General features: G+C 44.1%; 1 protein-coding gene across 1 annotated transcript in view; it reads right to left on the bottom strand.

Moving 5' to 3' along the window:
- The window catches only part of LOC126282473 (uncharacterized), a 293,068-nt gene that overhangs the window by 249,184 nt on the left and 25,898 nt on the right, over positions 1-17,986 (bottom strand). The window contains exon 4 of the mRNA XM_049982129.1: positions 6,846-7,170. Coding sequence (XP_049838086.1) covers positions 6,846-7,170 — 325 coding nt within the window. The remainder of the gene's footprint in view (positions 1-6,845; positions 7,171-17,986) is intronic.

Raw genomic sequence — 17,986 nt, 5'->3', positions numbered from 1 at the left:
GAGGTACTTTACAGGCCTTTTAGAGAGTAAGAAGTTCAACAGAAGCGGTGGCGTAGTGGACACCATCGTGGCTTCCCACTTTCGCGCCCCATATCCGAAACCCGATTATTATATTTTTGTTTCTCATGTATCCACCATGTCCGTAGAAGATCACTAAACGAATGTTTTGCAGTGTATATTGAAATAACTTTGTCCTTATTTGTCTACAAATTGTACGTATATTTGGTGAATGAATTTAAAAAAAATGAATGATAACCTTACTTCAAATTGTTCTCGGTGAAATTTGTGTAGTGTATCTTGATTCACAATCAGCTGCAAGCGCCAGTTTCGGTAAAGTGACCCTTCATACTTGGTTTACCGTGAAATAATACGAACGAAATCTCGAAAAATGATAACGAAGTTTCTTTCTCGAATGATATTAATACGAATAAATGTCGGTGAAGCAACCTTAGCTCCGCACGATGCTCGTGATGTTCGGAATATCTTTGTCCCGAATGTTTCTACGATCAGTGTCATCCACACTTACATCCTCAAACTTAAGCATAAAATATAAGCGGCCGCGCGGCATAGCCGCCGGGTTTGAGGCACCTCGTCACGGTTCGCGCGCCTTCCCCCATCGGATGCTCGAGTCCTCCCTCGGGCATGAGTGTGTGTCTTGTCCTTAGCGGAAGTTAGTTTACGTTATATTAAGTAGTGTGTAAGCTTAGGGACCGATGATCTCAGCAGTTTAATCCCATAGAACTTACCATAAATTTCCGGCTTTCCAAAATATAAGAATTAATAGAAGAAATAATATAAGAACGAAATATAAGAATACGAGAACTTAAAAACATTTTGACCCCTTAAAATACCAAACGCACGTATACAGTAAATGTGTGACACTTCCTGTGAAACCCAATAGTATTTTTACAGTTAATTCGCTGAAGCTTTACTGTACGGTTAAATGATGATGTCGTCATCTTCTGTAAAATATTTCGGAGGTAAAATAGTCCCCCATTCGGATCTCCGGCGGGGACTACTCAAGAGGACGTCGTTATCAGCAGAAAGAAAACTGGTGTTCTACGGATCGGAGCGCGGAACGTCAGATCACTTAATCGGGCAGGAAGGTTAGAAAATTAAAAAAAAAAGAAATGGATAGGTTAAAGATAGATATAGTGGGAAATAATGAAGTGGCAGGTGAATACAGGGTTACAAATACAAAATCAAATACGGGTAATGCAGGAGTAACTTTAATAACGAATAGGAAAATAGGAATGCCGGTAAGCTACTACAAACAGCATAGTGAACGTATTATTGTGGGCAAGATAGATACGAAGCCCACGCCTACAACAGCAGTACAAGTTTATATGCCAACTAGCTCCGCAGATGACCAAGATATTGATGAAATGTATGATGAGATAAAAGAAGATATTCAGATTGTGAAAGGAGATGAAAATTTAACAGTCATGGGTGACTGGAACTAGATAGTAAAAAATGGAAGAGAAGGAAACGAAGTAGGTGAATATGGAATGGGAGTAGGGAATGAAAGAGGAAGCCGCCTGGTAGAATTTTGCACAGAACATAACTTAATCATAGCTAACATCTGGTTCAAGAATCATAAAAGAAGGTTGTATACATGGAAGAAGCCTGGAGATACTAACAGGTTTCAGATAGATTATATAATGGTAAGACAGAGATTTAGGAATCAGGTTTTAAATTGTAAGAGATTTCCAGGGGCAGATGTGGACCCTGACCACAATCTATTGGTTATTAACTGCAGATTAAAATTGAAGAAACTGCAAAAAGGTGGGAATTTGAGGAGATGGGACCTGGATAACCTGAAAGAACCAGAGGTTGTAGAGAGCTTCAGAGAGGGTATTAGGGAACGATTGACAATAGTGGAGGAAAGAAATACTGTAGTAGAACAATGGGTACCTTTGAGAGATGAAATAATGAAGGTAGCAGAGGATCAAGTAGGTAAAAAGACGAGGGCTAATAGAAATCCTGGGGTAACAGAAGAGATACTGAATTTAACTGATGAAAGGAGAAAATTTAAAAATGCAGTAAATGAAGCAGGCAAAAAGGAATACAAACGTCTCAAAAACGATATCGACAGGAAGTGGAAAATGGCTATACAGGGATGGCTAGAGGACAAATGTAAGAATGTAGAGACGCATATCACTAGGGGTAAGAGAGATACTGCCATAGGAAAACTAAAGAAACCTTTGGAGAAAAGAGAACCACTTGCATGAATATTAAGAGCTCAGATAGAAAACCAGTTCTAAGCAAAGAATGGAAAGCAGAAAGGTGGAAGGAGTATGTAGAAGGTCTATACAAGGGCGATGTTCTTGAGGTCAGTATTATAGAAATGGAAGAGAATGTAGATGAAGATGAAATAGGAGATATGATATGGCGTGAAGATTTTGACAGAGCACTGAAAGACCTAAGTCGAAACAAGGCCCCGGGAGTAGACAACATTCCATTAGAACTACTGACGACCTTGGGAGAGCCAGGCCTAACAAAACACTACCATCTAGTGAGCAAGATGTATGAGACAGGCGAAATACCCTCAGACTTCAAGAAGAATATAACAATTCCAATCCCAAATAAAGCAGGTGTTGGCAGATGTGAAAATTACCGAACTATCAGTTTAATTAGTAGCGGCTACAAAATACTTACACGAGTTCTTTTCAGATGAATGGAAAAACTGGTAGAAGCCGACCTCGGGGAATATCAGTTTGGATTCTGTAGAAATGTTGGAACACGTGAGGCAATACTGACCCTACGACTTATCTTAGAACATAGATTAAGGAAACGCAAACCTACGTTTCTAGCATTTGTAGACTTAGAGAAAGCTTTTGACAACTTTGACTGGAATACTCTCTTTCAGATTCTGAAGGGGTCAGGGAGCGTAAGGTTATCAACAATTTGTACAAAAACCAGATCGCAGTTGTAAGAGTAGCGGGGCATGGAAGGAAGCATAGGTTGGGTAGGGAGTGAGACAGGGTTGTAGCCTACCCCCGATGTTATACAATGTGTATATTGAGTAAGCAGTAAAGGAAGCAACAGAAAAATTCGGAGTAGGAGTTAAAATACATGGAGAAGAATAAAAACTTTGAGGTTCGCCGATGACATTGTAATTCTGTCAGAGACAGCAAAGGACGTGGAAGAGCACCTGAACGGAATGGACAGTTTCTTAAAAGGAGGATATAAGATGAACGTCAACAAAAGCAAAACGAGGATAATGGAATGTAGTCGAATTAAATCGGGTGATGTTGCGGGAATTAGATTAGGTAGTCAGACACTTAAAGTAGTTAATGAGTTTTGCTGTTTGGAGAGCAAAGTAACTGATGACGGTCGAAGTAGAGAGGATATAAAATGTAGACGGGCAATGGCAACGAAAGCGTTTCTGAAGAAGAGAAGTTTGTTATCGTCGAGTATAGATTTAAGTGTCAGGAAGTCGTTTCTGAAGGTATTTGTATGGAGTTTAGCCATGTATGGATGTGAAGCGTGGACGATGAACATTCTGGACAAGAAGGGAACAGAAGCTTTCGAAATGTGGTGCTACAGAAGAATGCTGAAGATTAGATGGGTAGATCACATAACTAATGAGGATCTATTGAATAGAATTGGAGAGAAGAGAAATTTGTGGCACAACTTGACTATAAAAAGGGATCGGTTGGTAGGCCAAATTCTGAGGCATCAAGGGAGCACCAATTTCGTATTGGAGGGAAGCGTGGAGGGTAAAAATCGTAGATGGAGACCAAGAGATGAATACACTAAATAGATTCAGAAGGATGTAGGTTGCAGTAGGTACTGGGAGATGAAGAAGCTTGCACGGGGTAGAGTAGCATAGTGAGCTGTATCAAACCAGTCTCAAGACTGAAGACCACAACAACAACACTGAAGCGCTAATGAAACTGTTACAGGCATTCAAAGACAGAGGTATGTAAAGGCAGAATACGGCGCTGCGGTCGGCAACGCCTATATAAGACAACATGTGTCTGGCGCAGTTGTTAGATCCGTTTCCTCTGCTACAAAGGCAGGTTATCAAGATTCAAGCGAGTTCGAACCTGGTGTTACAGTGGGCGCAAGACCGATCGGTCACAGCACCCGCGAGGTAGAGCTGAAGTGGAGATTTTCCCGTAGGACCATTTCACGAGTGTACCGTCAATATCAGGAATCCGGTAAAACATCAAATCTTCAACATCGCTGCGGCCGGAAAAAGATCCTGCAAGATCGGGACCAATGACGACTGAAGAGAGTCGTTCAACGTGACAGAAGTGTGACCCTTTCGCAAATTGCTGCAAATTTCATTGCTGGGCCATCAATAAGTGTCAGCGTGCGAACCATTCAACGATACATATACGATATGGGCTTTCGGAGCCCTATGCGGGCTCACGCACTCTTGATGATTGCACGACACAAAGCTTTACGCCTCGGCCCGTCAACACCGACAATGGACTGCTGATGACTGGAAACGTGTTGCCTGGTCGGACGGGTCTCGTTTCAAATTGTATCGAGCACATGGACGTGGACGGGTATGGAGACAACCCCATGAATCCATGTACCTTGCATGTCAGCAGGGGACTGTTCAGGCTGGTGGAGGCTCTGTAATGGTGGGAGGCGTGTGCAGTGGGAGTGATATCGGACACCTGATACAACAAGTATACGACTCTACCAGGTGACACGTACGTAACCATCCTGTCTGATCACCTGCGTCTATTGATGTCCATAGTACATTTCGACGGACTTGGGGAATTCCAGCAGGACAATACGACTGCCCACACGACCATAATTGCTACAGAGTGGCTCCAGGAACAGTCTTCTGAGCTTAAACATTTCCGATGGCCACCAAACTCCCGAGACATGAACACTGTTGGGCATATCTGGGATGCCTTGCAGCATGCTGTTCACAAGTGATGTCCACTCCCTCATACTCTTATAGATTTATGGACAGCCCTGCGCGATTCATGGTGTCATTTCGTTCCAGCACCACTTCAGACATTAGTGGAGTCCATGCCACGTCGTGTTGCGGCGCTTCTGCTTGCTTGCGGGGGTCCTACAAGATATTAGGCTGGTGTACCAGTTTCTTTGACTGTATAATACACTACTGGCCATTAAAATCGCTACACCAAGAAGAAATGCAGATGATAAACGGGTATTCATTGGACAAATATATTATACTAGAACTGACATGTGATTATATTTTCACGCGGTTTGGGTGCATAGATCCTGAGAAATCATTACCCACCTCTGGCCGTAATGACGGCCTTCATATACCTGGTCATTAAGTCAAAGAGAGCTTGGATGGCGTGTACAGGTACAGCTGCCCATGTAGCTTCAACACGATACCACAGTTCACCAAAAGTAGTGACTAGCGTATTGTGACGAGCCAGTTGCTCGGCCACCATTGACCAGGCATTTTCAATTGGTGAGAGATCTGGAGAATGTGCATGGCCAGGGGAGCAGTCGAACATTGTCTGTATCCAGAAAACCCGTACAGGACCTGCAATATGCGGTCGTGCATTATCCTCCTGAAATGTAAGGTTTTGCGGGGATCGCATGAAGGGTAGAGCCACGGGTCGTAACACATCTGAAATGTAACGTCCAATGTTCAAAGTGCAGTCAATGCGAACAAGAGGTGACCGAGGCGTGTAACAAGTGGCATCCATACCATCACGCCGGGTGACAACGCCAGTATGGCGATGACGAATACACGCTTCCAATGTGCGTTCACCACGATGTCGCTAAACACGGTTGCGACCATCATGATGCTGTAAACAGTACCTGAATTCATCCGAAAAAATGACGTTTAGCCATTCGTGCACCCAGGTTCGTCGTTGAGTACACCATCGCAAGCGCTCCTGTCTTTAATGCAGCGTGAAGGGCAACCGCAGCCATGGTCTCCGAGCTGATAGTCCATGCTGCTGCAAACGTCGTCGAATTCTTCGTGCCAATGGTTGTTGTCTTGCAAACGTTCCCATCTGTTAACTCAGGGATCGAGACGTGGCTGCACGATCCGTTATAGCCATGCTGTCATCTCGACTGCTAGTGATACGAGGCCGTTGGGATCCAGCACGGCGTTCCGTATTACCCTCCCGAACCCGCTGATTCCATATTCTGCAAACAGTCAACTGGATCTCGACCAACGCGATCAGCAATGTCGCGATACACTAAACCGCAATCGCGATAGGCTACAATCCGACCTTTATCAAAGTCGGAAACGTGATGGTACGCATTTCTTCTCCTTACACGAGGCATTACAACAACGTTTCACCAGGCAACGCCGGTCAACTGCTGTGTGTGTATGAGAAATCGGTTGGAAACTTTCCTCATGTCAACACGTTGTAGGTGTCGCCACCGGCGCCAACCTTGTGTGAATGCTCTGAAAAGCTAATCATTTGCATATCACACTTCTTCCTGTCAGTTAAATTTCGCGTCTGCATCGTGGTGTAGCAAATTTAATGGCCAGTCATGTAGATGTATGACGCTCATTGTTGAACTCAGTAGTAATTTTACAATTAATATAGCGACCTTGTGTCCCCAACTTGATACGACATTCGTGTGATAACGTTTTGTGGATATGGACGAAAAAATAAAATAAATAAATTAAAACAAAAATCGGGTTTCGAGGTAGCGACGCTAGCCACTGTGCCTCCATTTCGGCTCTACTGTCGCACGCCTAATCTCTATTACGTCGAAGTCTTTGACGGTCGTTCTCTCAGAAATGGTCGAGTATCTTCGCTTATTTTGACTCCTGAGCCAGAGAGCAAATATCTGGGAAACTGGTTGTGGCACTTGCCGTGTTCTCCTCGCGAGCGGCGGTAGAGAGGTGGTGGGAATGGCGGACAAGTGGGACGCACCGCTGTGCCCAGCAGAGCGGGCGGTGCCGCCGAGATACGGACCTGCCTGCGGTCGCAGGCCTCCAGCTTGGAGCGGAAGAGGCTGGCGGCGTCGGCGAGCAGGGCGTCGGCGGCGGTGGCGTCCTTGCTGCGGCTCACGGTGAGGTCGCGGGCGCTGGCGCCGTGGCTGCGGGCGGAAGCCGCCTCCCTGGTGTAGGCGGAGCACGGCGGCCGCGGCGACGAGCCGGCAGAGCGCGACACGCCGGCAGCCGCTGCGGCTCCGGCGGGCCGCCCTAGGGGGCGCGCACTCACCGCCGGCCAGCCGCTCGGCACGTTGGCGCTGCTCCTGTGTGCCAGCAGTGCTCGCTGAGAACGACACGTGCTCCGACCTCACCGGTTCAGCGGCAAGTGCTCTCCCGAGTCCTCACCAGTACCTCTCTCCAACTACCCTCCAAACCCCAGAGAACCAGAGACACTGGCACAAGTAAAACTTTACCGTGTAAAGCTCCTGCACTCCTTATTAAAGCCTTTTCTGAGCTTCATTTTTAGATTAATTTTGCGGCTATCAGACTGTTGGAGTCGACTCTGGGAGCACACAGAACACGCTTCGTTACGAAATAAACTCGACCGTGCGCCGCTCATGAATACGTCCCTCTTTCTACTTTTCAAATATTAATGTTACTCAATTACAGAACGAAAAATGTCACTTTGAAATAATAACTGTAGAAGTCAAATTACTTTCTTTTGCTGTCACTTCTTGTTCGAATACTGGTACTGGAAAAAATTTTTACTGCCCGTTTTTCGCGGGTAAGGGGACGAGACGTGGTCCCCAAAATTTTATCACCAGACTTTACAACAATTATCAGGTTTCAACACGAAACCTCTCCGCAGTGTCTGACGATGCAAGACGCCGGTTTTTAATTGACGCTTGCACAAATTAATAATAGTATAATCAATTTGCATATTTTCGTGACGGGAACGAAATGAGACAATATTTACATACAGAGGCAAGGCATCCGGTCGGGTTCCTCTCAGAGTATGCTGATAAAATAGCTCCATATTTAGCAGTTATATACAACCACTCGGTCACACAAAGATACGTACCTAAAGACTGGAAAATTCTTCAAGTCACACCAATACCCAAAAAGGGAAGTAGGAGTAATCCTCTCAGTTACAGACCTAACGTCGATTTGCAGTAGGGTTTTGGAACATATACTGTATTCGAACATTTTGAAGTATCTAGAAGCAAACGATTTATTGACACATAGTCAGCACGGTTTCAGAATATATCGTTCTTGTGAAACACAACTAGCTCTTTATACTCATGAAGTAATGAGTGCTATCGACAGGTGATGTCAAATTGATTCCATATTTTTTGATTACCAGAAGGCTTTCGACACCGTTCCTCACAAGCGTCTTTTAATCTAACTGCCTGCCTACGGAGTATGGCCTCTGTTGTGCGACTGGATTCGTGATTTCCTGTCAGAAATGTCACAGTTCGTAGTAATAGACGGAAAGTCATCGAGTAAAACAGAAGTAATATCCGGCGTTCCCCAAGGAAGTGTTATAGGCCCTCTATTGTTCCTGATCTATATTAACGACATAGGACACAATCTCAGTAGCCGTCTTAGATTGTTTGTAGATGATGCTGTCATTTACTGTCTTGTAAAGTCATCAGATGATCAAAACGACTTGCAAAATGATTTAGATAAGATATCTGTATTTTGCGAAAAGTGGCAGTTGACCCTGAATAAAGAAAAGTACGAAGTTATCCATATGAGTACTAAACGAAATCAGCTAAATTTCGATTACTCGGTAAGTAACAAATCTGAGGGCTGTAAATTCAATTAAATACTTATGGATTACAATTGCAAATACCCTAAATTGGAACGATCACGTAGATAATGTTGTGGGTAGAGACAACCAAAGACTGCGATTCATTGGCAGAACACTTAGAAGGTGCAACAAATCTACTAAAGAGACTGCTTACACCACGCTTGTCCGTCCTAGCCTGGAGTATTGCTGTGCAGTACGGGATGACATCGAAAAAGTACAAATAAGGGCGGCTCGTTTCGTATTATCGAGAAATAGGGGAGATAGTGCCACAGACATGATACGTGAATTGGCAATCATTAAAAAAAGGCGTTTTTCGTTGCGGCGAATTTTCTCATGAAATTTCAGTCACCAGTTATCTCCTCCGATTGCGAAAACATTCTGTTGGCACCCACCTACATAGGGAGAAATGATCATCACGATAAAATAAGAGAAATTAGGGCTCGCACGGAAAAAATTAAGAGCTCGTTTTTCCCGCGTGCTGTTCGAGAGTGGAACGGTAGAGAGACAGCATGAAGGTGGTTCATTGAACCCTCTGCCAGGCACTTTATTGTGAATAGCAGAGTAATCATGTAGATGTAGATATAGACAAAGAGGATAGCATTGCTGATCTTCAGAATGCGTGATAAGGCAATAAGTAGTGTGGGATACAGCTGGAAGTTTTGAAATGACAGGAGAAGCGGTCAGGAGCCTCGGGGGAGAGAGGGAGAGAGAGTAGTGTTTCTACATAGTCCCACGGCACTACGGCGCCCCGCTTAGAGCGAAGTGACCGTTGGCGCTGATGCAGTCAATAGTAGAGTAAGGTAGCGTCTGGATGACAAGGACAGACAAATAGGAGCAATGACCCTGGCTTGAATTTGAAAATGCCGATCGGTCACTGACCTACTGCAAAGCTACCAGCTGACGTGGAAATTTTTCAAGACACAGCTAAATAACGTGGACGCCGATTCAAAAAACGGTTCAAATGGCTCCGAGCACTATGGGACGTAACTACTGAGGTCATCAGTCCCCTAGAACTTAGAACTACGTAAACCTAACTAACCTAAGGACATCACACACATCCATGCCCGAGGCAGGATTCGAACCTGCGACAGAAGCGGTCGCGCGGTTCCGGACTGCGCGCCTAGAACCGCGAGACCACCGCGGCCGGCTAGGAAGTATCTCAGTCATTTGGCTGCGGAAGCATTGTTTCTATTGAATCCGCAGTGCCATTTGGAAAGCTTTTTTTGGAGTCACCAGTCTTCTAACTGGTTTGATGCGGCTCCTCCCTTGCGCCCATCCCATCATCTCAGAGCATCACTTGCAGCCTACCTCGTCAGTCATTTGTTTTGGGTGTTACACCAAAATATTATTTGTCCATTACCCTAAAATACTGAGCAAGATCATTTTCTAGTTCAGGAGAGAGTATTGGCTACTTCGCACGTTTTACTTTAAAATGTCATTTATAGTCCTGACATTGCATTTTTTAACATATCATTCGAAGGTTGACTGGGGTACACCAAAGAATTCGCAACCATGTAATAGTTCATCGCGTTTCTCTGAGCTGCGTTTCATTGCAGCGCTCGACCACCCCGGCCGACGCGAACGCCGATTGGCTGGCGTGATGTAGGAGAGAGATACTGATTTTAGAGACAAGAGCTGTCACTGGACGATAAAAGCAAGCTCCATCCTGTAGCTTAGAGCGTGGGGCCTCGTCTTGCTGTGCGGGCACAAGCGAGGAGCAGTGAGGGTTGGGTCCTCTCCAAGTGAGCACCACCCTTCCAGTGAAGTGAGGGGCTGTGACACTGCCGATGATGATCCGTCCGTCAGATGGCGACGTTCAGTTTGGCGGCTCCCTTGATGCCTTTCGAAAAGAGTAGGCTATGTGCCGATCCCGGGTTTCACCCTCTCCCTTCTGTGTCCTCGTCACGAAAAAGTGGTTAACTGCAGTAAATAATTCCTCATCTTCATCATTTTCTGATGACGAATCTTGAGACACAACCCTTTCAACGCAACAAACAAATTCTCCATCATCTTCTATTCTTCCACGCCTTTTCAGAGTCTCCTTTTCCTTCGATTTTCAAATACTTTCCTTCGGAAGGCCTACCTCCTGATGCTGCAGAAAAATTGGTATGTGAGTAACAGCAATCTCATGTAAGGTTGTTTTCTTTTCTGCAGCTTTATATCTACTTTCTGATTTAGCAAATGATTCCTCCAACGCTTTTCTGAACACTGATTATGTTTCCACAACTGCTTTGCCTCCTGTTTTAGTTCTTATTGAAGGTAGGTGCAATGAAAGTAGACTAGTACCAGAAGAAGAATCTTTTAGCAAAACAAATTATTTCCACCTCATTTCGGCGATTCGGATTTGTTTCTGCTGCATCGCTTCCTCTAGAAATATTGGCTCGTCAATGAAGTTATCAACTGTTTCTTGACGACCGAGGTCAACTTGTGAAAAAAGCTAATGGGTCGAATGGGTCAATTTCACAGTTTTAAACTCATTATCTGCCACTTAAAACGTTGCGTCTGTGGAACATGATTGTCCCATTCGTCATTCGAGGTCCTTGGGGACACCGAAAAACATGTCGTACGAGCCACTTCCCTATTTCTTGAGATAAAAAGCACTTGAAAGGACCCATAATAGACACATCCTGAGGCTGGAGGATATGTATTTATTAATAGGCATGCCAGTGCAATTCCGTTTCAACGACCACAGTCAAACACCTCGATATGAGGGTAGTGGCCATCAAAAATTATTTTGAAGACTACGTTTAGCATTATTGACGAAATGTTCCTACCACTCTGTGAAAAGCGGCAGTTGCATCCAATCTGACAGACGAGATTTGATAACAAAAATTGTTGGTGCTCCGTTATAGATATATTCGTCCCAATTCTTTCCATGAAATATTAAGATAAGTGGAACTAAATGATCTGTTGCACTTGTAAAGTATAAGTCGCGAGAGCTCGCCATTGGGTAAAAGATATTTTTCAGACACAGCTTTTCCTGTGACTCCGTTGTTTCTACCCTGAACAATCACGCGTCCCGTCTCATCACGACTGAAATCCTACTTGGAGGGACATACACGATTTTCGGTTCGTCTTTAAAGAGACTGAAAAATGAATCCACTTTCTTCGAAGTGAAACTTTCGAACCTAGCTATTCAAAGATGTTCTGAAGGTAGGAAAGTTCGCTCTGGGTATCGTTTTAGGAAGTATCTGGTTCAAATGGTTCAAATGGCTCTGAGCACTATGGGACTTAACAGCTGTGGTCATCAGTCCCCTAGAACTTAGAACTACTTAAACCTAACTAACCTAAGGCCATCACACACATCCATGCCCGAGGCAGGATTCGAACCTGCGACCGTAGCAGTCCCACGGTTCCGGACTGCGCGCCTAGAACCGCGAGACCACCGCGGCCGGCTAGGAAGTATCTCAGTCATTTGGCTGAGGAAGCATTGTTTCTATTGAATCCGCAGTGCCATTTGGAAAGCTTTTTTTGGAGTCACCAGTCTTCTAACTGGTTTGATGCGGCTCCTCCCTTGCGCCCATCCCATCATCTCAGAGCATCACTTGCAGCCTACCTCGTCAGTCATTTGTTTTGGGTGTTACACCAAAATATTATTTGTCCATTACCCTACAATACTGAGCAAGATCATTTTCTAGTTCAGGAGAGAGTATTGGCTACTTCGCACGTTTTACTTTAAAATGTCATTTATAGTCCTGACATTGCATTTTTTAACATATCATTCGAAGGTTGACTGGGGTACACCAAAGAATTCGCAACCATGTAATAGTTCATCGCGTTTCTCTGAGCTGCATCAACTGCTTTCCTCGTGGAAACCTGGTACCAGGATGGTTGTTAAACAAACCGTATTACAGCTTTCTAGCGGCTGTAAAGGAAACTTAGCACATTAGGTTTTGCTAAGGAATGCATGTCTGAAAATGTACTGTTTGGATATAGAAGGTATTACCAAATGAAAAGGAGACTACAGTTACGTGACAAGAAATTTTAGTTACAATACTACAATTACAGTTCTTGTAGAACTGTGGAACTATATACCGGGTGATCAAAAAGTCAGTATAAATTTGAAAACTTAATAAACCACGTAATAATGTAGATAGAGAGGTAAAAATTGACACACATGCTTGGAATGACATGGGATTTCATTAGAACAAAAAAAAAAAAACACCCCATATTGCTAGACGCGTGAAAGATCTATTGCGCGCGTCGTTTGGTGATGATCGTGTGCTCAGCCGCTATTTTCGTCCTGCTTGGCCTCCCAGGTCCCCAGACCTCAGTCCATGCGATTATTGGCTTTGGGGTTATCTGAAATCGCAAGTGTATCGTGATAGACCGATATCTCTAGGGATGCTGAAAGACAACATCCGACGCCAATGCCTCGCCATAACTCCAGACATGCTTTACAGTGCTGTTCACAACATTATTCCCCGACTACAGCAATTGTTGACGAATGATGGTGGGCATATTGAGCATTTCCTGTAAGGAACATCATCTTTGCTTTGTCTTACTTTGTTATGCTAATTATTGATATTCTCATCAGATGAAGCGCCATCTGCCGGACATTTTTTGAAGTTTTGTATTTTTTTTTTTTTTTTTTTTTTTGTTCTCATAAAACCCCATGTCATTCCAAGCATGTGTGTCAATTTGTACCTCTCTGTCTACATTATTTCGTGATTTATTCAGTTTTCAAATTTATACTGACTTTTTGATCACCCAGTATAACTGCCATTGGCATTGTTACACCGACCACAACACGAAGGAGTGGATGGCTTCACTGTTGAAACTCATGGGTTGCTGACGGATCCAGTTTTTTTCGGTGTCCTGCACTTTCTTGTCACAGATAAACCTCTGACCTTTCACAGATTGTTTTAAGAGGCCGAAGATAGGCGAATCAAATGGAGAGATGCCGGGGTTGAAAGGAGGAGTTCCAGCACCTTCACCTCCCATTGAAAATTGTAGAGGAGTGATTGGGTCTTCTTGGTCACATGTTGTCCTGGAGAGGCAATATCTCTTTCGAGGGTCTGCCTATGTGCTTGTTCTCGATGTTCAGCTTCAGCACATTGTTGCAATACTGCTCAGAGTTAACTGAGCGTCACTTTTACGGCCTTCATGGACAGAGAGTGCTTTTTCTGGACAGTGGGAGCCGGAATGCCGCCACTCCATGCTCGTCCGTTTGGAGGCACGGTCAAAGTGATGGCACCACGTTATCATCACATGCCACAATCTGAGCTCTGCATATCTCTAAAGAGTTTTCTTGCTCTGCGTATGTCAAAAGGTTGGTCAGGAAAACTTTCATTCTCGCCGGCTTCTGATTCTCTGAGAGATCCTTGGGCACCCACTGTACGTTAACTTTGCCGTAATAAAGCTTCTCGTCGTGCATTATGTGATGTATGGTTCTTTCGCTTATCGACAGTTCGACAACGATGTCCCTGGCGGTGATCCGACAATCAGTCGTAAGAGCTCTTCCTCAGCCTTGATCGTGCGCTGGCGGTGCAACGCGCGTCTGCCCTGGGCGAGGTGTGTTCTTGATGTGTACACGGCCCGCCTCACATCGCTGACTGCACCGGAATACTCTCCAGAAATAAGCACATTGCTGCGAAATTGTTAAGTTCTTTTGCGCAGGTGGGGGTACTACCATGCCCTCTCGGCAAAAACATTTACCAACTGGTATTACATACAGCAACGCTGCAACGAAGGTCTCCTTTTACATCGGGTCTATCTTACGAAACAAGTTTTAAGATCGGATCACTTTCAGATTTCCCGCTTCACGGTAGAACACAGCGAGCTCTGACGTGTGTGTTCTACAGGGGCCACGGCATCGTCAACACTTCCACTTCTCGTCATCAGGTTCTCTTCTACGTGGCGAAGTGCAGCGCGTCATTGCAGCGCCACAGTCAATCCTCCTAGCTGCGAACTTACTAGTTTCTCTCAGCCGCTGTTCTAAACAGACGACAGTCGTATGTGATGTCACAGTTACAACAAGGACAGACGATGGCATCTTCCTCTCATTTTGTGTGTGCCGTGAAGTAAGAGACTGGAAAGTGTCTCTGTCTTCAAAGTTTCCCGACAGGGGTTCCTTATCAAAATTTTATCTACAAAGTCCCCTCTACAGTAGAGGGGTACTAGCAACTGACATTAAATTATAAGTAATTCGCTAATTACCTTAAACCATTTTCACTTTTATGCGTTCTGTATGGTCATATACAATTATGATGCAATCCAAGGTCTTAAATAGCCAAAATGTCCTAGGACAGTCCAAGCTTATATGACGTCACAAGATTACCCATTTGCCAAAAATCTCTTTAGTTGGTAGATCCTCGGTTCCACCCTGGCATGTTCAGTTTCTTAAATTTCAACCAACTTAAGGGAAATTTCCAAATTCAAATATCAACATGCACCTAAGTACGACAGCCATTTTTATATCTAGCGAACTGTCATAACCTCTGCTGTCTTACGGTTCTGGGTTCAACCCCCGTGATGTGTAATTTGTGATAAAACGCATTATTTTTTCAACACAGTTAATGTCTGAACGATTTCGGAAAAGATTGTACTTGTGCTAACTTAAAATGGCATCGTAGCTGAAGTGCGAAATTTTGCAATGCAAATAGTGCAATATACACATAAACCTAATTAAAACTCCGTACCCGCCCCCATGATTCCCCACCACACCAACAACCTCCCCCCCCCCCCCACAAGCTCCCACCACCTTCGAGGACACACCGCCCTCTCGCAAAATTACCCCCTCTCACAGCTGCAGGATGGAAATTGATACATAACTACCCTCTACTTAACTGAACACGGGCGTTATGCGCTATGGCGCATATTTACTTTGCTACTCACCACTGTAAATCATGCAAGCAGATGTTATGTATGGGAAAACAATTATTTTTTTAAAAAAATTTTGTTTCTGAAATATCGTCCACATATGACATCACAGTATAATCTAGTATAGGAGACAAAATTTTCCTCAGTTCTTCGATACGCCTATGGAATCTACTTCGACCACAAGCCACCTCTTCCAAATAGAGCAACACTTGTGACACGATGCGCTAAATCCTACGCTATTCTTTTGTGAACTGTTCCATTTTTTCTGCAAATTGCACTTTTTAGTATCTGAAGCAAAATATGTAGTCATGGCTGAAGGCTTCTTATATATGCGTTATCGTTTGGGGATTTGTAGGACTCTCCTTTATAGGTTGAGAGTGCACTACACAAAGGAAGCAACTACTCTGGTAGCAGAGTACTTGTGGAGTCCACATGAGGGTTTTTTAATCTGGGCGGTAGTTTGAGGTGCTCTGATGAACACTCACCAGTCGATATGCAGCAAGGAAAGTTAAACAGGGTTCAGAATAAACACACTTCTGTTGTCATAATTTATCAGTAAACTGTGGAAGTAGTCGTAACAAAGTTCCCGAATTTACTGCCCTTCAGGAAAGTTCGCACGCTCAAATTATTCTTGGGACCTAGAGCAGGCAGAAACGCGAAGTGGAAAACTTTGAGACATTTAGCGGGTCGTGGAAAGTATTTCAGAAAGGCAGATTAGAGTCCATAGGAGGAGAAATGTTCATTGCAGTTGATAAAAATGTTGTCTCTATTGAAGTCGATGTTGTGTGTGACAATGAAGACATCTGGCGTGTATGAGGTGTAGGTGATACCAAGTTAATTGTTGAATTTTTTACCAGCCACCCGATTCTGCTGTGACAGTTCTAGAATCATTTCACAGAAAGTCTCTGGTTAATAGTGCGTAAATAACCAGATCATTCATTGCTAATTGGAGGCGCTTTTTACCTGCCGAGTATAGACTGGGATGTCTAAGAATTCATTGCATGAGGTGCAGACAGACAGTCATGCGAAACACTTTTTAACTCATTTTCTGAAATTTGTCTTGAGCAGCTAGCTCGGCAGCCCACACGCAATGGAAATGCCTTAGACCTTGTAGCTACAAATAAGCTGGCCCTTATCGACAGTGTCAGTATAGAAATGGGGACTAGCGACACAATGTCATTATAGCAAATATGATTGCCAAAGTTAATAAATCAGTCAAAAAGGCTAGGAGACTGTTCCTGCTAGACACTTCAGATAAGCAGTTATTAACATATCACTTACGGAATTGGCATAACTTAGTTACAATATGATGGATGTATAGGAATTGTGGGCAAAGTTTAAGAAAATTGTAAATCGTGGTCTGGAGAGTTAGGTGCCAAATAAGTGGATAAAGAATGGAAAAGACCCACATCATGGTTTAATAACGAGAGTCGTAAGTTGCTGAGGAAGCAGAGGTTGTTGCAGTCTAGATTCAATAGGGGACGCACAAACGACGACAAGCGAAGGTTAGTAGAGATTCGTGCGTCTGTGAAAAGATCTATGCGCGAAGCATACAGAGACTACCTTAGCAAAAGATCTGGCAGAGAACCCGAGAAAATTCTGGTCCTACGTAAAATCACTAAGCGGGTCTAAGGTTTCCATTCAGTCCCTTGTTGACCAGTCTGGTGTGTCAGTTGAAGATAGCAAAACGAAAGCCGAAGATTTAAATTTCACGTTCAAAAACTCGTTCACGCAGGAGAATGGTACAAACAAACCGTCATATAACTATTGGACAGACTCCCGTATGGACGACATAGAAATAAGCACACCTGGCGTAGCGAAGGAACTTAAAGATCCAAATTGAATCTCAGTTCGATTTTACAAAGAGTACTCTACGGCATTGGCCCTTTACCTACCATGCATTTGTCGTGAATCTCTCGCCCAGCACATAGTCTAAAGCGAATGGAAAAAAGCACAGATGACTGCAGCATATTAGAAAGCTGAAAGTACGGACGCGCAAATTTACAGACCAATATCCGTAACTTCCGTTTGTTGCAGAATCCTTGAACACATTCTTGGTTCGAATATAATAAACTTCCCTGAGGCTAAGATGCTTATATCCGTGAATTAGTATAGTTTTAGAAAGCATCGCTCGTGCGAGACTCAACTTGCCCTTTTCTCAACTCATATACTGATAACTATGGATGAAGGGCAACAGGCAGACTCCATATTTCTAGATTTCCGGAAAGCATTTGACACGGTGCCCCATTGAAGCCTGTTAACGAAAGTACGAGGATATGGAATAAGTTTACAGATATGTGAGGGGCTCGAAGACTTCTTAAGTAGTAGAACCCACTATGTTGTCCTAGACGGTGAGTGTTCATCAGAGACGCCAGCATGCTAGACTGTTTTGGATCCGAATCAGGTCGGATTCAAGGAAGGCGCCGAGGCAATTCAGAGGCGGACTGCTAGATTTGTTACCGGTAGGTTCGAACAACAGGTTCTAGGCGCTTCAGTCCGGAACC

Source organism: Schistocerca gregaria, chromosome 7, assembly GCF_023897955.1.
Source record: "Schistocerca gregaria isolate iqSchGreg1 chromosome 7, iqSchGreg1.2, whole genome shotgun sequence".
NCBI lineage: Eukaryota > Metazoa > Arthropoda > Insecta > Orthoptera > Acrididae > Schistocerca > Schistocerca gregaria.
The sequence above is the reverse complement of the archived record's forward strand: the minus strand, read 5'-3'. Positions and strand labels throughout refer to the sequence as shown.